Source organism: Perna viridis, chromosome 12, assembly GCF_037379345.1.
Source record: "Perna viridis isolate PV_CMFRI_1.1 ecotype Kerala chromosome 12, ASM3737934v1, whole genome shotgun sequence".
Taxonomy (NCBI): domain Eukaryota; kingdom Metazoa; phylum Mollusca; class Bivalvia; order Mytilida; family Mytilidae; genus Perna; species Perna viridis.
The window spans coordinates 25778762-25801664 of record NC_142456.1 but is presented as its reverse complement, the minus strand read 5'-3'; the positions used below and the strand labels follow the sequence as shown (position 1 = coordinate 25801664).

The 22903-nt window shown below is 31.0% G+C and overlaps 1 protein-coding gene and 1 pseudogene across 7 annotated transcripts in view; one reads left to right on the top strand and one right to left on the bottom strand.

Annotated features, from left to right (window-relative positions):
• Window positions 1-22903, top strand: part of LOC148601826 (calmodulin-binding transcription activator 2-like) — an 89268-nt gene that overhangs the window by 5521 nt on the left and 60844 nt on the right. For 4 of the 7 annotated variants that reach the window (XM_088556355.1, XM_088556348.1, XM_088556354.1 and 1 more), the window contains exons 2-3: window positions 103-315; window positions 20310-20371. In XM_088556355.1, coding sequence (XP_088412481.1) covers window positions 20335-20371 — 37 coding nt within the window. In that variant the 5' untranslated portion in view covers window positions 103-315; window positions 20310-20334. Of the gene's footprint in view, window positions 1-102; window positions 316-8090; window positions 8110-16780; window positions 16835-18533; window positions 18598-20309; window positions 20372-22903 lie in introns of those variants that run through there. The other 3 variants (XM_088556351.1, XM_088556349.1, XM_088556352.1) reach the window with 3 other exon arrangements.
• LOC148601827 (uncharacterized) lies at window positions 1095-2844 on the bottom strand (annotated as a pseudogene).

Below are 22903 nucleotides of genomic sequence, written 5' to 3'. Positions count from 1 at the left end.
TTTTTGACATTGTGAAAATAATCCTTAAAACACAATGAATTGAGTCAGCGTGCTACATATATGGTTGATTATATTTAAATTCTTTATTGATTAATATTTCAGTGTTCACAACTCCAAGGTAGATATAGCCAAAGCACAGAATGTGATAATAGATGGTGTTGCCTTTTGATTCAAAAGGATTTGTTAATTGGTGGTATATTATCACAATTTGAATTTACATATCAGATATTGACATCTGGAATATTTGACAGCATTGATTATGTGGTACATGGAAGACCCGTGTGTTATACAGAGATGGATGCAGATAAAGTTACTGTGAGTAGATCATTTGAATTTGTCTTCCTTTTCTAATAATTATTATATTATTGATTTTTAATGTTATTTTATAGGGCTCATTTCTTTAATATTGTCTATGAAAAAAGGATGATGGTTCATTGGATACTTTAATTATTTTGAGACTATTTCTAATGGAATTTATGTACAATCTACAGAATGTATATGTGCATTGTACATGTACAAAATGTATATGTGCATTGTACATGTACAAAATGTATGTACAAATGTACATTTGTAGGTGTACACTTGTATAAGATGATGTTGAATATTTACTTAGATACTTGTACAGTAAATGCATACATGTATTTTTAGAATTTTTGTACATTAAATTGTGATATTCCATTTATTTTCAATATAAGTTGGAGGTAAAAACTTAGCAAAATTTATTTAACCATTTGATATGCTGCATTTGCATTTAAAACAAATTAAATTTTCAGTGGTTTCAAGGGTTCATACAACCTATGACAACATTTTGAAAAAATTATAAATAAAGGTAAAAAAGTATGTTGGCCTAGGTTGATTATTGTGTAAACACAGTTGTCTTGTATAAACAATGTGACAAATTATTTGTAATTGGTTTACCTGTCAAATTATAATTATGTATCAAATTTATTACAGCTTGTAATTATTTTATATGCTGTTTTTTGTATGATTTTTGTGATTTTTTTGTTGTTGTTGATTGACTTTTATTTTATTTTGGTAAATTTTGTACATTTACTTCCATTTTATTTTGGTACCAATTTTATTTGTACATGTACAATAGTTTGTAATGATTGTGTTGAAAGTTTGTTGCATATCCATTTTAAGACTCCATATATTTTGGATTAAAAAAAACAATAGTATTCAACATAAATTTTATTATTTTTTTTCATCATAATAAATATTCAACAAACAGACAATTCATCATAAGTTCATCAACATATAATAATGGAAGTAAACATGAACAAATACAAGCACTGAATCAATACAATTTCAACATTCAAAAATAATGTAACAAATGTGAGGCGGCATTGGCGTAGTCAGTAGTTGTGAGTTCACCATTCTGGAGTCTTTCTATCAAGTTGCTGAGTTGGTTGTCTATTTCAGTGTACTTGCGTTTTGTGGGTACACGCTTACCACCTGCTGCATACTGTATGAGTCGTATTTCTGTTGCTGCTTGTTGTTGTTTGAGTAGAGTAATCAGGTCGTATACATTTGGGTGCGGATGTCTAACATGGTTCTTCAGCTTGTGATGCCAGCCCTCTAGATGATTTGTTGTTCTGGGCCCTTCGGTTGCGAAATTGTTCCAGAGTGGTCGGTTGTTCTCTACCCAATAATCTATCATGTAGTCGGTAAAAGGAAGTGTGTTGATGTTCATGTCTTCTAAAGCGTTGAACCAAATATCTTCCACATGTTGCATGGGTACCAGTGGGAGTACTGCTGCTCGTCGTACCAGTTTGTTGATGTCATGTTCTTGTAGTGGGTCTGGTATCTTGTGCTTTCCTCCAAATGCACTGAGTATAATGGAAAAAGCAGCCATTGCCTGTAATACCTTGAAATACTCGGAAAGCAGCATTACGTACAGCAGTCTCAAAGTCAAGGAAGATGTTTGTTGTAATAACATCAGTAATAACTGATGTTGTTGGCAGGCGTCTTTGAGAATTGTAAGAAATCTAACATATACAGCTTCACTTTTACCAGGCAGTAATGCGTATACAGTGGGTAGATGGCTCCATCAATGTATGCGTGGAATGTGTAAAGTTGAGTAAATATATCTGGAGATGTATAAAAGGTACCATCTCCATATTTGATGTCGGCTGCGACCAAGTGTGTCAGGTTTTGCTGAGTGGTAAATACTAGAATACGATCATCTGCACCATCATCTACCATTAGAAATCTGTTGTTTGCAGTGGTTAGTGTCCATTTGCCTTCTAGTACGATGTCTGCCCGAGTTGAGTTGGTGGTAGAGCTGGTATGAGTTTTGATCTTTCAGTGTAGAAGCTGCCTCTGCAAGACTCAAATGTGGGTAGTTCTTCAACAACTTGTTGGCTCTCATCATTCGATTCTGGATTGGTAACTTAACAACATCCTGCTCATATATAGTTGAAACTGGTGTGGTCTCCTCTCTGCAGCGTTTCTTGATTTGTTGCATAACCTCATCAACTTTAAGTTGGATTTTGTCATCTGTGTGATTGTGTCTATCTGGTAGTTTAACTAGCTTGGCAAGAGTGTTTAGTGTTGCAGTACAGTTGGGCGTAGTACATATCCAATAACATCTGTTGCCCCGTCGTGTCTTTACTCGGAACTTGTAGCCATTGTGGACTAAATTCTGGTTACCTAGTCTATTTGTTACAAAGCGAATATCTAACTGAGCATTTGCCACAATTGTTACTAGTGAATTATGAGTGAAATTGGAAGAACATGTCTCTTTATATCTGCTCAGGCTTGGTATACTCACCATCATTCTGACATTTCGAGATCGGCTTGGCAAACTCAGTTTAATTATCAAACAAAGTGAACATCATTCAAAGTGTCTTGCTAACACATTAAGATGGCTTGGTATGTTCATCATTATTAAGGTTCATGTCATGAAATAATTAGTATTAAAATTGATATGCAATTAAATTAAAAGCTAAAATAGCTAAAAACGTCATCCCAAGCATGGATGGGCCACCATGAAATATAGAAATATGATCAGATTTTATTTCATTTCTTCATTAACGTATCAAACTTTATCATATATTTATTTTTTAAAGTCTCTGATTTAACAAACTTTGTATTCCTCCTTGTAATAAAATGATTTTTATTCTATTTTTTATTGCCTGAAAATTACCTGTAATTAAGCCATAAATTATGGCTTAATTGTTAAATAAACACCTATTGTATTTTGTTTGTTGGCATTCCTTGAATATGATATTTTAAAATGTTGGCATAGGTTGAAGACACCGTTTCAAGGTATTTTTTTTCTTTTACCAGAATTTGGTTAGGTTAATCATCATCTAAACAAATTAAATTGTTTTAGGATTTTTTTTCAAATAAACAAGAAAAAGCATGGTTTTAATTGTTGTTATCTTATTCTCTGGCAAAGTGGAGCACTGGTACCCAATGTTATGCCTTATGGTAAACTTAAAAAAAGAAACATTTCTTGTACATTTGTACATGTAGTTACAAACTTGTTTTGACCTTTCAAATTTTTATGCAAAGTATACAGTGTACATGTATACAAATTCTTATATCACAAATTGTTAAGCCAGATCACTAGATTGACATTGTTTTTAAGTGCTGTTCATTGTAAGAATCAGGCAGTGGGTGCATCATGGTGAAAAAACACATGTATGTCTTTCCTGGAATGTTATTCAAAATATTACCCAAAATGCAGAAATGAAGTTCATTTATTTTTCTTTTTTTTATACTTTATTTGTTTTTCATAGTCAGGATTTTATAAATGCCCCACTATCACCACCTGAACAAGGTGTATAGAGGTGTCCTGAATTTTTACAAATTGTTATTAATACTGACTATAGGAGAGTTCGCTAATCTCATTAGTGATGTCATATTCACTAATTTGCATATCATTAAGTGTCAAATTGGTTGGCAAATAAACAACAATTTCATGATAAGAATCCCAATTTTCAAAACTTTTAAGATAAGATAAGATATGTTTATTGTACATGTATTATAAAGGCCTCCAGCCCATGGTACCAATTTACAATAAGTAATTAATAATTTATGCCAACTACATCATTTGAACAATATTTAACACAACATATTATACAATAGCTTTATAAGCTCATACAGACATTACACATAATAATATTTATGTTTGCAAAAAAAAAAATTAAAAACATAATACAAAATATCAAATTGACAAGTATTTTCAAATTGACAGCATTTCTCCTCGAACTAACAATACCTTTTTTATATAAATTGCGAGATTTCTTAAAATGTTCACATCTTTTGACTTGAACAAAGTTACAAGTTTCTCTGTACACACATGGTTTTGACACCAAGAAGGTAAAAAACATTTTCGGATATCAGCTAGCATTGGACATATTAAAACAAAATGATCTTCATCTTCTACCACTTGATAATTACATAATTGGCAAAGCCTATTTTCACGTGGTTTGTTTTCGCAAGTTTATGATTTGAACATAAAATACACTTTATAGCTTTGTTAATTTATATCCAATTTTGGTTCTGTAAAATGTGTCATTTAAATAAAAGTATTCATATTTTGTATGTGAATTTATAACTTTTTTTACTTGAAAAATAATTTTGAAATGATATTTATATGTAAACCTATATTTTCAAACAAAATCTTTTTTTTAAAAATTATGCTCAAATAGTCTAATTGCTGAATATTTAGAAAAAAAAATCACATGGATAAAAAGAGTTTTACCAGCAGTGTAGGGAACCAAAAGAATTTTTCAATTATCTTAAAAAAAGAAAAAATTATGATAATTTAAAGTTGATGCTCCATGCCACTCAATGGATTTTTTTGCCAACCAAAACCAAACTACTGGAAAGTGATGACATCCAGTCTCCTATCAAGATTTTTTTTCAATACTAAAGAAATATTTCACTATATTTATTTTTCTAGTGTCAGAAATTTTAGGTTTTGTATGAATTGTATGATATGCATTGCAATTTCATCGTCAAAGGGAGATGACTCACTTTTCCCTCTACATTTCAATTGTAACTTTGAACTAGCTAAACTTCTGCATCCTCTGACACTTTTCAGACATAAGAACTGTCAATTTGTCATAAAAAAGTTCATCATTAACCTGTATTATCTAATTTTTGCTTTCCCCACTATTTGCACAAAAGAGGCAAAATGGTGGCTCTGGTACTGTGACACCATTGTGTATCTCTCAAAAAAATAAAAACCATACAGTTTACCTTCATCGTCTAAATCTAGATTTCTGTACTCCACAATGTACACATGACTGAAATATTACTGTTGAATATACATGTATGAGAAAGTATTACGCAGTATATTAGCCCAATTACTTTTAATTACATCATAAATTACCTAATCCTTCCTGGGTCACTGCAATTTCTCTAGAGTTGTATAAAACCTGAGTTGTCAAGCCACAGGTGAAAATTATCACAATCACCATAATCAATGAATTAGGTAGATACACCTGCTGACTTGTATACCCTTGATTTGTTCTTATTGAAAATCATTGGGAAAAAAGATCAGTGTGTTGAAAAAATTAGTATTTTACCTTTAAGTGAAAAGCGGAAAAAATATTATTATAGAATTACAATTTTTTTTAATCAATTTTAGAAATTACAACTATTTTCAAGTTTTGTGCAACAATTTATTTTGCCCTCTGCTAATTTGTTCTATTCCAATAATAGAGAAAATTCATTCAATGTTTGAATGTACATAGGATGGGCATTGGAAATAGAAGTGCCAACATGAGGTTTTCACTGTAGAATTTTTTAAAGGCCAACTTCAATCTTAAGATTTTCCAAAGAAATGGTCGGTACTATGGCAATATTTGAGCTTAAGTTATACATGTACATATAGTAACTGCCAAGATTAGATGTCATATAGCTACCTCATCATTAGTATGTGCAGTAATTAATTAGTCTGACTAGGATAACAAGTGTGTTTTGTCTGATCTTACTAAAGAATTGTCCATTGTAATATTTTGTAAATTGGCTACCTAATCTATATAGTAATGTAAAAAAAAACTTTTATCATAGTTATTGCAATAATCTGACTATCCAACGTTTACTCATAAGCTGCCTGGTATTTGACAGTTCTAACATCGTTGGGAATTTTTCAGACCCATCTATAAGTTTACGTTATCTTCCCTGTATCAATTTGATCCGATGGAGCAGTGTAGAGAATGGAGTCGTCACATTCTGAGACGTTATATATATATGTATATATATATATAGGTCGGTCTGAAAAATTCCCAACGATGTTGGAACTGTCAAATTTGCGAATCACATTGTTTTTGTTTGACTGTCCAGTGTTAACTCAGTAGCTGCCTGGTATTTGGTGTAAGCTGTACTTTTTTTAATGTGTCCTTTTTTTGTCTGTCTAGTGTATACTCATTATATGCCTTGTACTTGGTATGAGCTGTACTTATCTGAGTCACAGCATTGTTTTTGTCAAACTGTCCACAGTTTACTTAGTAGCTGCTTGGTTAATAATTTCTCAGGAGCTGTACTTATTTGATTTGTCTGACTGTCCAGTGTTAACTGATTAGCTGCCTGATCTTAAATATGAACTGTACACGTTCTTGATTGAATCAGTTATCATTGTAATGCTCTGACTGTCCAATGTTAAGGGTAAAAAGTCTCTTCACACATCTAAAGGTGAAAACTATATAGGGTTTGGCAAATCCATTATCTTTTCTACATGATGTGGAAGCTAATGTGATGTACTGCATACCAATGCATTATTTATTGAACTCCCAAGTGACTTGATGTGACTGGACACTTCCATTGTTATTTGTGCATTGATTCATGCTTTCTGGATTATATTTAGTGCTTTGTTGAATAATGGAAAGTACAATATTGACATTTGTACATTATTTACATGTACATTATATTTGTAAAACACATTCAGGTAAGGCATGACTTGTACATTTGTAAAACACTTTCAGGTAAGGCATGACTTGTACATTTGTAAAACACATTCAGGTAAGACAAACTGTATGTATAAGCACTTTATTTATTGTGTTTATATAGAAGTTAAAATTTAGTTAGTCTTTCATGATAGTAGTGAGCCTATTACATGTAGCTTTCAATTTGTAAAAATATATGTGTGAAAAAACAAATTTGACTATTAGAGTTTGTTTTTTGATGAGTAATATAAAGTAATATGACGTTTATTTAGTGATAAAGCAATATTCATGATATTGATTTTTATTTTTGTTCAAGGTAAAATATCAATATCAAAATTTGAATTTTTAAATGAAAAAAAAAAGAAAAATGAAAACATTAATAATTAAGAAAGTTGTTGATAAACATGATATCCATAAAAACAACTAGTAGGAGTCATAACATTTTTGGCATGTTTGTAAAAATATGGGAACACAAAAAGCAAATATTGATAATTATGAAAGTTTAGATAAATGTGATATTCATAAAAACAAATTCTTAAATGTCCTAACATTTCTATACCTTTTTGACATGTTCGTGACAGTTATAAGAAAAATAATTTAAGGAAGGCAAAAAATTAATAGTCTTGTTTTCTGTTACCAGCAAATAAAATAGGGTTGGTAGATAGGGAAACTATTTAATATTTCAAAAACAGTTTACATTGAGTAAATGGAGAAATAATCTGGATTTTAAACAGTGTTTGGGCTGAAATGGTCATAGAAAGGCATAAAAAACTAGGGTAGGAAGGGTAGCAGGAAAAAGACATATTATCTATTTTTTTGCCTTAACATTAAGCAATAAAAATACATGTACATGTTAAAGTTTAAAGGTTGGTTTAAAAAAAAATTATACAAACAATATCAATTTCATATTTGGATGGATGATATATAAGTGTAAACAAATAATTTTTCCAGTTTGAATAATTTTAAAGTGTTATATTCAGTCTTGACTGATTTATTTTTACTACTTGAAAAACAAACATTCTGTGTGGGAGACTTGTTTTATAATGGATTACTTGTACATTTCAGTTTTAAGTGAACTATTTAATGAATGCACACCCTCATGTAGATAGGTTAGTTTCATGTACTCAGATCAACTGTCTTGTAATTGGAGTGTTTAAAATTATGTTTTTAGGAGGTATGATTATACTTACATGTGCTTGGAAGAAAGGTAATGAATTTTTGTTTTACATGTAAATGAGTGATAATTTTGAGTACCAAAAATTTGGTATCGAAGTGGATGTTTATGTTTTTAGGATGGTAAATTATCTGTTCTGAATCTTTCTTACTCTTTCATGCAGTTTACAGCATGTAACAGTGTTTGAAATTAGTGGTAGACTGATAGACATTGTCTTTGAAACGTCATGCAGGCTTACACTAAATTCCGGTAATTTAATATACACTCAACAGAAAATTTCATGAAAATTTGCTGTTGGTGAATGGTCTATGATAAAAATATATTTAGTTTTGAACACAGATGTGCAGTGCAGGTATTGAATATTTCGTGATCACTTACACGTACATAATTAATGGCACTTGGGTTCATGCATACATGTAATATGGTGCATTGAGATAATTGCACTTTTCTTCATAAGTGATATCCATATGCAGTGTTATGCATTTAAGTTCATTGACTGTGCAAGTATAGCTTCCTGCAAAGATAGTATTGTTATTTTTCCATGTTTAAACAATTGTTTAGCAGATGGTGAATCCAAAAATTATGGAAGGTTGGGAAAAGGGGATAGGTGGTAGTGGGGTGGTGGTGTGTAATTTTTGATGCAGAAATTTATAAAATGGGGATGTTCAAGGCCAAAACTTGCTAATATTTGCTTTCCACGGATCAACCACTGTTATAGCAATTGAAGATGGCACCCGTCCTTTTTATTGAAAAAATTGTCATTTTCATGTGTAAAATTGATAAAAAAATGGGAAATTATGTCTGAGCACCCCCTTTTTTCTGAGAAACCCAAGCTGGCACCCCTCCTTTCATATTGTTTGGATCTTCCCTTGTAAACTATCAATTGTTTGTATGCCCGTTTTCCTAACTTTTTAAAATTTTTGGATCTGCTACTGTATAAATAAACCAAGTTTGTCTGATAAAACAATAGTTTAAGCATGAGAAAATAATAACACTGACTCTGATGGAAGATATAGATATCACTAATGAAGGTGCAGCATCTGTTGACTTCAGACTTATAATCCCTTCAAGTTAAGGCAGGGAAATCGAAATGCTACCACCCATCCATATGTTCATCTGTTACAGTCTAGTGAATCATCATTCTTCAATCAATTTTGACCAAAGTTTGTTGATATAAGTCTATCATGTACATGTACAAAATGTACATTGTATGAGACCTGTACTCTTGTTGATTTCCAGGATCACTGGACAATAGTATAGTATAGATCCAAATGGACAAAAAAATTTTATGTCAAGTCATGGTCTCTTTTATAGTGCTACATGACCTCTCCTAACAAAGTTACCCTAGTAACCAATTTAGCACAGTGTTAATACTGTGTAGTATGCAATTTCATCATATTGATTTGATATGAATTGATAAAATCTTTGTATTTGTCCAAAATTTTTAATCATTAAAAAAGAACCTTGAGTGCCCAGGTCTAACTTACGTCCAAAATTAAGCTTGTTTCCTATTATCCTACCAACATGTGCATTTTTTGTACCATAAAAATTGGCCTTACCCAAACAGTGTTATTACTTCCATGAACTCATAATCTAGACATTTTAACATAGTTAAATGATACAGATACATAGTATTGCATGTACTTGTTTTTTAATTGGGTTGTAATAATTCATTTCAAAGCGATGACAACTGTCTAAATGTTTTGAGTTAGAGTAAGACGGACAGAAAAATAATCTACTTTTCTTTTTGATGATAAATCTAATTAAGAAAAACATGTGTTGGTAATTACCTAAGCATTTGGCAGTGCATAAAGAAGCAGGCTAATTAGTATAACCCTCAAAATTCCTTATTTTTTCACCTGTTTCAAAGGATTTGTTATCATACAAACTGGTGCTCTCTTTACCTGGTTGTTATATTTTGTCTAAATTGAACCCGAAAATCTTTAAAAGAACGAACTGTTGAAATCATGCTGATTAAACCTTGAATATCTAGACGACTGTCAAAACCAATTACTTGTCTTAACCAACCCTGAATAGCAATTCATCTGTCTAAACCAACCCTGAATAGCATTTCATCTGTCTAAACCCTGAATAGCAGTTCATCTTTCTATACCAACCCTGAATAGCAGTTCATCTTTCTAAAGCAGCCCTGAATAGCAATACATCTTTCTAAACCAACCATGAATTGCTACGTTGTATGTACAATGTAGTGGTTGAACTAATTTCTATGTTACTTGAGAAAAGGAAAAAGCCTAATGAAATCAGTATACTTTGAATAGCCAAGATACCTGTATAAACCAACTGTGAATAGCCAGATACCTGTATAAATCAACCTTGAATAGCCAGATACCTGTATAAATCAACCCTGAATAACCAGATACATGTACCTGTCTTAACCAACCATGAAGAGCCAGATACCTATATAAATCAACCCAGAATAACCAGATACCTGTCTTAACCAACCATGAAGAGCCAGATACCTGTCTAAATCACCCTGAATAATGAAATACTTGTCAAAAACCAAACCAAAATAACCGGATACCTGTCTTAACCAACCAGTTTTTGTCAGATACTTGTCTAAACCAACCCTGAATAGCCAGATACATATACAATGTATCTATCTAAACCAACTATGAAAAGTTAGATACCTGTCTAAACCACTGAATAGTCTAAAAAATGGTGTGTGTTGAAGGATTTCGATTGAGTATTTGAAATTAAATTTCTATAAAAAGATAAAGTGAAGGCCAAACTGATGACATGGTTAGATGATTCATGATAAATACAGTGAAGTCTATCTAAATGGAACATTTTTATAAAGTAAGTTCAGTTTAGATAGGTGTTTGGTTTACACAGATCCAAATGCATTGAAAGGGACATTATTTCATAATAATAATAATAATAAGACAGATAATTCATTTCCTCCACTCTAAGTGAAAATAAGAGATTTGGGAGTACAGCATATTTAAAGTTATTTTACTGTCTAGAAGCGAAGGAAACACATTGGAAAATTTAATTTATGCTATAATGCAAAAAAAACCAGGGCATGCCGCCAGGGGTGATAATGATTATCAATTACTTTAAATTGGCCTTGTCTGTTTAGGTACTTAACTTTGTACATCTGTATGCTCGAAAATCCTGTAAAGTTTGTTTTTCACTGTTAACAGGTGATTTATTTACTGGTGTTTTTGATAAATGAAACTTTGTAAGCATCTTTTTGTATTATGTTTTACATCATAGAGTTCCCCATTTTACTTTTGTTGGTGCAGTTTGTTATTGTTTTAAGTAATTAATACTTCATGTGTATATTTCTTTTATGTAATTTTTGAAATTTCTTCAGGTTGGCATGTTAGTCAGTTTAAGTAAATACATGCTTTTTGTATTTATTTGCTATGAAATTTCATTTTCTTTGAACATGTAATAAAAAAGTTGTTTATAAAGCATTTTTTCAGTTGTTCAAATTGGATGTATCAGTGCTTGTTATTTGCTAAATATGCATCATGTGAGTGTAAAGGATACTTGGTCTCTATTTGGCTCCTGATTTTTTTCTCATTTTAGTTTGCTATAATAGCTTAATTTTTCATGTGGTGAACTTTAAAATCAATAAAGATCACCTAAAAGTTAAAGTCTTACAAATGAACAAAAGATACACAAATTATCTCTATTATTTTACTTAGAAGTCTTCGTTTGTGTGGTCTTGAGTCTTTTTAAATTTTTTTTCAAACATACTGTCTTACTACTGTACAGTCACATTTTGTACATGTACTCTTTTTGTACATTTTCTTCCAAATTGCTCTTTTAATCTGTCCTTACAGATCTGTGCAATTCCCCTGTACTTCTGGTTAGTCTTAATACTAGGTTAAGTTTGCAATGAATTTAACATGATTTTAATATGTCTTGAAAACAAGGTATTATCTGGTATTTAAAGGGGTAAATTCACTAACACTAGTTTTAGGCCTACTATTTTGCTGAAGTTTCAACTTGCATGTGCTAATTTGAAATTTTATATTTGCTTATTTTAAAGCGAAAATACTATCTAAATACTAATATACAGAAAATACAAGCAGTTGTGTCATAATTTTGGTACAAGGAGAGTACTCGGCTTCTACACACAGGTTTCATAGAATTTTCACAAAAATGAGAGGATGAGGGATAGTTTTTTAATCCAAAAATATAGAGTGCAAGCTATGAACAACTAATTTTTCTGTTTGGAGTTGTGATTGTATGGAAGGTTATATTTGTATAAACATGTAAGAGTTTTACAAATATGCTCTATATATTCTTTATAAAAATGTCTCTTAAAATATGCTAATTTAACACATTTCAGCTAAATTGTGCAACACATGCATTAACAGCATTGATACTTTGTTTTTAACATAAGTACATATTCAACTAGTACATTATGCAGTTTTTGAATTTATTTGAATCACTCTATACTTTGGGGCTGATTTTAATGTTTTCTGAGCATACTTCTTTGGAACTATTTTGGGAATGAGAAAATGAATAAAAAATAATTTGTAAAACTAGTTTTCTAGGGTTTTATAATGTCATGCTGTCCTGACTATGGAGTTGGAAAACTTTTCTTGCCTTTTGTTATCCAACTTACCAAACCCCTAAGCCATGCTGGCATGACTGACCCCCTTCATAAAGGTTTGTTTAACAGATGTTTTTTTCCCACATTTTCTAAATTCCAAAATAATTCCAGATTTAAATAACTTCCTTGTGTGAACTTAAGTGACCAATGCACTATGTCCATAATGCCAGTTTTTTTTAGAGTCTGGGTTGTTCTTTTATTCTATAGTTGTTAGTTTCCTATAATGTTGAATACAGGTGTAGTGATTTGTCTGTTGTGTTGGTCTTGTCTTTGTCCCAAATTCATTATCTTGTTTCAGTGTAATCATGGCCTCATTGCTTTTACTTAAGTCCTTTTATAAGATATATTAATAAATGTACATTGAATTAGCTCAAATAAAAAGTTTTGAATCTGTGATGTTTATATAGCAGGATGGTATTCTTTGTCCTACAATGATAAAAAGGATGGCGCCTGCTTCTATGTCTGTATAGCCTTTATTACTGTATGCTATTTTAGTAAAATTCTATCATGAACAAGGCCGATGGAGTAATCATATTAATTCTACACAAAGTGATTTTATGATTTCCCCATATTCAGTCATAAACATGCAGCTTCAATGATGTCCGATAATAACAATTTACTTGTTAGGCAATTTTGATGAAGTTCTATCTCTCTGCGGAATTGGTTCCACAGACAATTGTTCATATATCTACACTGCATTGATTTTCCAATTTCTGTAGTTTGTTTTATCATAGCGCTATCATCTGTTGTGTTTTCAGCACTTGTTAATAAGGCTTGTGTTAGAAACAATTTTACAGATAGTAAATTTCCATTAGTTTGATTTCAGTGATTGTTCTTTCCTCGCAGTAGGAGCAGTTTCCTGACTTCGGCTGATTATTTTCTGCAATTTTACCATTTAAATTTTAATATTAGGAACTATTTTTTTTCTCAATGTGTTTCGCAATTAGTAAATTTTGACTTTATTTTACAAAAACAAAGGAGTGGTTTGTGGGTAGAACATTATTTTACCATTTGTAGATTCTGAAAAAGGAATAATTATTTTCCAATGATAATTAAGAGTTAAAAAAAATCTATATCATCATGATCAACTTTATGTGTAATCACTATTATGGTAATATCATTTACAGCATTATTACCTCATTTGGTTCATAATCACTGTGCATTATTCTTTGAAAAAACACTTAAGGGAATACCATAGACAATGTTTCTCCATTAGATATTTGCCAATATTTTAGGATTTAAAAATTTATTCCAGGGTAAAGTTACTGGGATTTTTCTGTACAGTTCAGTCTATCTAAACTGTAGCCCTTTAGAAAGAACTGCTTTGTTTGGCATAATCTGGTCATCTGTTAATACAGTTTCTTTTGCATTCATTAATATTGAGGGGATGACCTAAGTGTGTCTTCAGAAGCAGTCTGGTTGAGTTATCTCTGGTTTGGGCATGCGATTGCTTTATTGTTCATACTTCAGATACTGTAGATAGTTAAAGTGATATTTGGAAAATAATTACTGGACAATGATTCTTACAATGAAAAAAGACTTTGAAGCAATAGTCATTGTCGGACCTATGACATTTCATTAGAAATATTCAGTACTGCTATCCTTTTAGATGTACAGTGTACATTTTATACATGTACAATTTCTTTTATCAGTCTGTCATTCTGTAGCAGGGTAGGAAACTCATTCAAATTCTAGCCAGTCCTGAAATACAATTTTTCAATAAATGTATTTACTATATGGTTATAAAGATTTTTGCTAAAATTAGCCAGCCCTGTCAAAAAAATAGCCAGTCTTGGGCTGGTGGGCAGGCTACTATTTCTAACTCTGTTCTGTAGGGCTGTCAGGAATTAGAAATTCATTTTTAGAGATTATTTTATTGGTTTCATATGCAGATTGTTTTTGAGGTAATCTTCAATTATTATACATGTACATTTACAGATATAAATATTTCAAATCACATATCTAGATAAAAAAAACAAAACAAAACAAAAACAAAAAAAAAACGATACAAAACAAAAATGAATTGCATACTTGGCAAATTTCAGAAATGTCCATAGAGATTTTATGTGTGAAATAGTCCTCAGGAACCAAGAAAACCATTTCAGGGGCCTCCACATTCATGAAAGTGTTGTTTCTAGTTTCTTTATGTCAAAACAAATCTATTGTAAAACTAACTTGAATCTTGGATTAAAAATTGTGGTCAATATTGCTCTTTTAATAATTATAATTTTGGAGGACCCCAACAAATAGTGACAGTTGTCAGGTATATGAAATTGCAATAGATATTAGTTAATATGTATTTAATAGACATTCTTACACTTGTGGATGCCATTGACAAAAACAATATACATTCTCCCTTAATATATATTTAATAGACGTTCTTACACTTGTGGATGCCATTGACAAAAATAATATACATTCTCCAGTTGTTAGGTCACAATTTAAAATTACATTGTTTCATTGAGGTCAAAAGGTTATTTGGGGACAAATCTGGGGTCATTTGGAGCAAAATGACCAGCATGAATTCATGTATAACAACATGTCCCAGGTAAACATGTAGTACATGAATTTCTGAACTTAGTGCTGTGTACTAATTGTTAAGTCTTATTATTTTCCTGTAGAAAATGCGTTAATGTTTTAATTGGCTATGTCCATAAAAAAAGATCAGTTGTGACTATGTCTCTATGATGTAAATATTGGCTGTGTCCTTTACCAGAAGATCAGTTCTGACTATGTCTCTAATGATGTAAATGAATGTTTATTCACACATTAATATTAGGAGGTGTGTCATATTATTTTGTCATAAATCAATCAGTCTGCTTTTGTTTTCTGTTTCTCTTTGTGAAATGAATGAATAGTTACTGATAAAAATACTGACTTGGGTGTTGGTTGAGAGGGTCAAGGTTACATAAAAAATAATGATGACTTAATTACTACTAAGTGCACCCTCTTAAAAGGAAAATTATTTTATGTATAGAATTTTGATATTTTTGAATAAAGACTCTAATCATACTTGTTTCTACATGTAGTGGTTAAGTTTTCATTAATACTTTAAAGTCTATGAATTTAGTAAAAGTTTAATTGGGGTACAATGTATTTATATTTTTGTAATCACCCTGCCTGTGTGTCTTGAACAATATTTTTACTGCACTTGTAAAAAAAATTTGCAAAAAGTGTCCATGAAAATTATTTTATATAAAGCCTAATCTGTGTTTTGTCCTATTTGTTATATGATCATTCTCAGTTACTATGCATTGTACATTGGAATATTCATTTAAGTGAGCTTGTGATGAAAAGTAGAACAGTTACATTTAGAATAGAATAATTCCAACTTAGTTTAAATTTCTGAGAAGATAAACAGCATACAAATTTTGCTTCAAATCCAACAGAAAAATGATAGCATGCATGGAAAAGTCCAAATAAAGAGGTTTAATGGGTCTTCTCTAATACCCAATTGATTTATGATTGCTTAGCAAGAGATACACATAGACATCTACTTAAGTTGGACAAAGCTCCATCCAGTCTGTTTAATTTCCCAGAATGTATAGATTTACACTTCGTTTGTGGTTTCCATCAATAATATACAGAATAACTTTAGAATTGAATAGAAAATTGTGCTGTTGATGTTCATAATCCTACATCCATATTTAAATGGTATGGATTTTTTTGTCAAATAGTGGGATATATATATTTGGATTTCATTCAGTATAATTCAATAGGATATGCAAGTTGTTATTTTATTGTATAAACAGTGAAACCTTGCTGTGTTAACAGTGAAACCTTGCTGTCTGAACAGACCTTTTGGAATCTGATCAGTTTAGAAAGGTATTCGGTTTTATCTAAGTTAAAAATATATTTTAACTGATATAAAGATCATTTAAGACTTTAAAAAAGTCTCTTTTAGATTATTCTTGGTTCTGATTTGACTGGCTTCACTATACCTGTAAATGGATGGCCATATTTGGCTGAGTGTTTTTATTTGAAATATAGAAGGTAATGCGATAAATAATTGACATGCTGGATGCAGTCAGTAAAAGCCGCTATTGGCTCAGCAACATAGATTGATTGCTATTTATGACTTGAATAGAAAACTGTTTTCAGTTTAATACATACATCTTCCATGTGCAGTTTAGAACTAAAAGGATTATTTCTTTCTGATGAATTTAGGTAAGGAAGTTATTCTGAGATTTGGTTTATAATGTATTTTTGGTGCATTTTCTCTTATATTTTAAAACAAAATTTGCAAAAGCAAAGGGATTATTTCTGATTGATGAATTTAGGTGAGGAAGTTCTTGCATTTGGTTTATCTTCTAGATAATCTGGGAATTTTCTCATACTACATTGAATGACATGGTTGATATTATTTAATTGTTAATTTTGATTCATTTTTTTGTAAAAAAAGGTTTATACAATTACAACGATTACATTTATTTGTATAATTCATATTAAATTAAAATGCAAATAAGATTTTTCTTAAGTAATAATTATTTCTAAACTCAAAAGGATGACTTTAGTTTACAAGTTAAGTATCGTCACTTCAAATGTTAGTAATAGTGCCAAATGACTAATAACTCCAATAACAATGAAAGTTGTATATTTAGAAAGAGAAATGTCTCAACTTCCATTATACATATTTTATATTGTCATGAAGGGATTTTTTACCATTTTATAACGTGTTAAAGTTGACTCAAAATTTAAAATTTTGCCCTCGCAAGAATATCGATAAAGGCACCTCCCTACTTGAAGTATATAAATGAAACATAGGTGATAGTTCTACAAACTTTCATTTCATTTCATTTTTTAAGAAGTCTTTCGATTATACAACAATAATAATATAATCAAAACAGTTCTGTTTAATTGTTAATTACAAACATGGTCATATTTATTTTACCAGTACCAGTCACCCTCCCCTGTTCCTCCCTAATGGATTAAAAAGGGGCCAAAAATAAGCATTACATAGAATTTAAGTGTATTAATTAAAAGAATAGGGTTGTCTTGATATTTTTCTACAATATTCTTCACCACAATCGTCAGACATGGATTGATTTTTTGGATTAAGATTTTAACATTTTTGAAGTTGGGGACCAAAATGGAGGCCAGAAACATGCATTTTCCTGAAGTCCAGGCAGTTGTAATCAAAATTCGAAATTTTTGATTTTTCATAATTTTAATCAAAACGCATATTGCTATGCAAAATGGAAACATCAATAATATATCTGAATCAATAATTCATTACAACCACCCTGCCCCTTTCCCCACTCCAAAAAAAAGGTTCTATCATTGTATTAATGGAGGTGCTGTCTAAAAATATCAGACACAAGGTGCATATCAAAACCAACCAAAGTCATTCTTATTTCTCATTCAGAAACATTCACCACATACAAAATTGTCACTGGTCTTAGGATGCACTTTTGAGAAAAAATAATTATACATGTAGATTGTGTATGAAATTGGCACTTAGTAAAAGTTACCATTCATATTTTAATTGAATTTGTATGGTTTTCTCAAAATTACGGATCTACTATCATTGCATAAAAATTTAGCTAACCTCGTTATAGACTCAGAAACTGTTTGATGGGGTTTTCTACACCATAAATCACCTCTATTATAGGCTGTGTCTGAGTTTTATACGGATTGGTACTTAAATGAATATAGGAATATTCAATATGTGAACTGTAGTTAGATACATTGTAATTTTGTTTTAGATAACAGTAAGTTTGAACTTTTGAAGTATTGTTCAATTTATAAACTCTGTTTTTTTTCTCTCAATAAAACAGTTATATATTCTTATTTACCGAACTCTTGTGTTTTGTCAGATATCATGAATATATTTTTGGGTGGACATTTAATGAAACTTAAATTATCACTTCAATCACCTGCCTTTCATGCTATACTTTGTTCTTATCATGTGAATTACATCTCACTGCAAGGTTAGTCTTACATGTTATCAATTGCATGAAATATTCAATTAAATATACTCCACCCTTTTTTCTTTTTGAAATCCTGTGTCAGTTGAATGAATTTAATGATTTGCAATATTGGGTTAGAAGTAACAATGCATATGTTCATTATTTTTATGTCTTATGACAATATTTTATTGTAAGCTTTTAAGATGACTGCTGTTTTTGATATTTAGGAAGAGCGCATGTATTGTTAGTTGTACACTTTTAAAAACCCTCTTATGCCTTTTCAATGTGAGCCAGAATTAACAAAAACTTTTTTTCTGCCGTCAGACATAGGACTGACAAAGGCAAATGTTTTGTCAGTCCCTCTGAAGATTTGCTGGTCCCATGTAATTAGACTTCACAAATCATTTTAACCACTGTCAGTCATGGGACCAACACAAGAGGTTGAAACGCTGGTCTTACCGAAATTTTACCTGTTAGGTACGGCAATTTTCGTGAACTTGGTGTGAATTATGCAATAGCTCTTTGTCTTTAGAGCGTTCTTATGGTGTAAGCTCCACACTTTGAATCAGTTGTGGGGATATAATGTTTTAGACCCATTATGAGTTGTCATCCTGTCTGTGTGTCATATATATATTGTTGTTGCTTAGAAAGAGCCTCCAATTTTTTACCATTTTACTTCAAACTTTGGTTAATGGTTACTGATGATATGTTTGGATGGGATGGATTTTCACCGATGTTGGTCAGGAAGGACTTAGTCAAAAGTTTATTATTTAGGTTTGTTACCTGGAAAGTGCCTCCATATTTTTATGGTTTCTTTTAAACAATGTTGGATGGTCTGTTAAAAGCAAGAATATCATGGTTGGGATTGATTTTTATTGAAATCTGTTGAGACGAATATTTTTTTTTAGGAGGGGAACTCAGTAAAAAAATTAATGAAAGAATATAAGGATATGCATGATAAAATTTTTTTCAAATACAGAAAGACTCCATTTAGGCAGGTTTTAATAGAAAAAAATTTTTTAGTGTCTTGCTGAATAAAAGCCTGGAACCCAACATAATCCCTTTTTTCAAAATCTATTTGTCTGCCTGTATATGGATCACAACAGTACCCTTAAATGGAAAATATGACCAAGTGACAGCAATGGATGATCATTAAGTTGCCAAAAACTACATATTTCTTCAGTTTTAACATGGATACTAAAAGTTTATTGCAGTGTCAGCAAAATTTTCAACAGTCTGTATATGTACATGCACCAGTATGTGTTTAAGTGGAAGTATTTGTAAGAATCTGGCAAAATGGGAAACATGAGAATTATGTATGTCAAAATCCCACCGATCTGACAGTATGATTTCACTCAAGGATGCTTTCTCAATTTGAAAAGACCATTATTTGATATCTGCATCATTGGATTTGCTTCTAAATTTGTCAATAGAATAATAGAAAAAAATGTTGTTTTTGACAAAATCTTCTCTTTAAATGTTTATGCTCAGTGCTTTTCAATGAAATTGTATCTCAATGCATTTGGAAAATAATGTTTTTTTCCCTTGATTCTGATTATGCAAATAGTGAAATTACACAATCAAAATGATAGGCTTTTTTATGGCATGTTTCACCCTTTGCCTGATTCTTACTAAGACTGACACTTGAATATTTAGTTCTAGAATGTGTTAATTGAAGTTTCTTAAATTATTGTTATCTTAAATTATTATTATCTTTTCAATTTTTTTTTCAGATAATCATGTGACTACTTAAGAGAGATGGATTATCCATCAACTAACCGTGACAGAATTCAAGGTCAGTATTTAACTATATCAGTTTACTTTCTTCTTCTTGTACTCTCCTACACTTTGACGCACTACCAAATAGTTAGAGTTAGAAAACACTCTCATGCCCACATGGGGTCAGGAAGTAGGCCAGAGCATTAACAGAGCAATGGAGCCATTGGTAGGACATACTTTGAGTTCTTCAGTTAGGTATCCATTAGGCTGGTCTTTGTTATCTCCATCTACTAACAGTTATGCTAACAGAATTCCCGTAAGGTGCAGTGGTGTTAGACCCATAAGGATAGTCAAGACTTTAAAACCCCCCATAGAAGATTTGTTCTTGTAATCTTGGTGATACCTGTATAGCATTTGGAAAATCTGGTGGGGTTGCTATTTGAAAATAGATAGTCCCAAATTGAGTTTGTTTTCTGGCCGCACACTAGCAGAAAATAACACTTAAAGAACATTCTTTTAACCAGTAGAGATGTTAATAAGAAGTGAATGACATCAAATTTACATTTAATCTCTTGTTCTTCAAAAAAAAAGTATTTACTGTGATGATAATAAATTAATTCTTGGATAAAGACAATTATATGGCATAACTGTAGAATAACTGAAGCCATTGCATAATTTACTTGATAAGGTACCTTTAATATAATTATTTCGTTATTTAATTGCTTTTAATTTGAAGTAAAATTGGAATGGCACCCACCTTGAGTGCTAGATAATTATTATGTAGATATTTACATTATTAGATAGAATACGTCCATTATCTTTAGTAAATGTGTCACATCAGAGGAAAATAGGCTATTCTTATTGGTTTAAACATGGCCTTGTGATATTCATATATGGGCATTAAAATGCCTGGATCATTATCACAGGATAATGCCCTCTTCAGATATTTGAATGAAATTGACACAATAGTTGCTTATACTGAGGGCATTATTGATAAATTGACTGCCCTTTGGAAGTCATATTGCGATCAACATTGAAAATACCCTTTTCTGGGGTTCAGGGGATTATCAATTTTTAGGGGATATCACTGCACTGTGCACAGTTAATTTTTTATGATAATATCCTCTTTACACGCAACTATAATAAGTCAGGTATACTTTAACCTTTAATTTAAATGTCTATTGGGTATACCACTTCAGTGAAACAAACACAATTATGGGTTATGTAAAGGGCAGTATCAAGATATTGTTTGACCTCATCCTTGCCTTGTAGTTTACAACAATACCTTGGGCAGTCAATTTATCATGATAGTTCCCTCTACATCAGCGAATATTGTCAATATCGTATATTGAGATATTTTGGATCTAGTTTTGTTTTGGTTTTATATGGTGACTCCTTTAAAAGTGCCAAAATTAAAGACTCCAAAATATAATGTATGCAAGTATTTTGACTGCCAATAAACACTGGTGAATTATGATTGCTGAGCAATCGACAAACAAACAGTGTAGAAACATATGTGTTTATTGTCTAAAGTGACCCCCATTTACCTTATTTAAAAAAGCTATACATGCATTTATTTTTCCAGAGAAAAACCGAAAAAAATTAATCTGTCATTGGTAGCATTAGAATTAGATGGATTGTTTTCACTCTAATGAAAAGGCCAAAGTAACACACACCTAATTTAAACATGCATATTTTGTCAGAAAACCGCCAAAATATCCCAATTTACCTTGGGAATAAAAATTCTATTGTGATTCTAACATGAAAAAAAATAAATTTGCATGTTTTTGAAAGATCAAAAGTCAGGTTGTTATAGGGCAAATAAACATGTTCTTAATTTTGGTTAGAGAGATTAAGGCCACATGTTGAGAATTAAACAATCTATTCAGATTCAGAAGACTTGATGTACTATTCAATCAGATTAAAAGCATTTCCCATTTCATTTAAATAAAAGCAGTACCCAATTCCATTTAGACAATTGATAGATGCATTTAGAATGTAACCAAGTACAATTTATAAAATACTAGTCTGTAAAAGACTTGTGCAGGTTGTCCTGCTTATAGGGCATAATGCTTTAGTTTGTTTAATATATAAGCAAATACGAAGATAAATTCTGTAGACTGGTAAAATTCATTAGACAATATCATAAATACAGGCCATATAATTGTGATTCTGCTTGGTCTATATATTATCGTACAACAAAACCCTATATTTGTAAAAAAAATATTTAAAAAAAATTGTGGACCATTTTCAAACCAACCAAAAATCTAAGATGGCCCATGAAAATCAGGGTACATCTGATGAACTTAAGTACCTGGTTTTCTTCCACTGAAAAGATGTTTTCCTTTTTTTTGCCGAAATCTAAATTTACCAGTCATGATTCCCTTTTTACTGTACAGTATGTTTAATTCCGGATTTGCAAGTTTCCACTATTTGTTGACATCATTAAATCAAGTCGATCTTTCTTAACAACTTTGAAAACTACTCTCAGAATGGTTTTATTTTCGAAACATAAACGTTTGCATGAGTTTCAGATGGAGCTGTTACTAAATTGTTAATTCATCTATATTGATTTTATGATATTCAGAGATTAATACATGGAAATCTA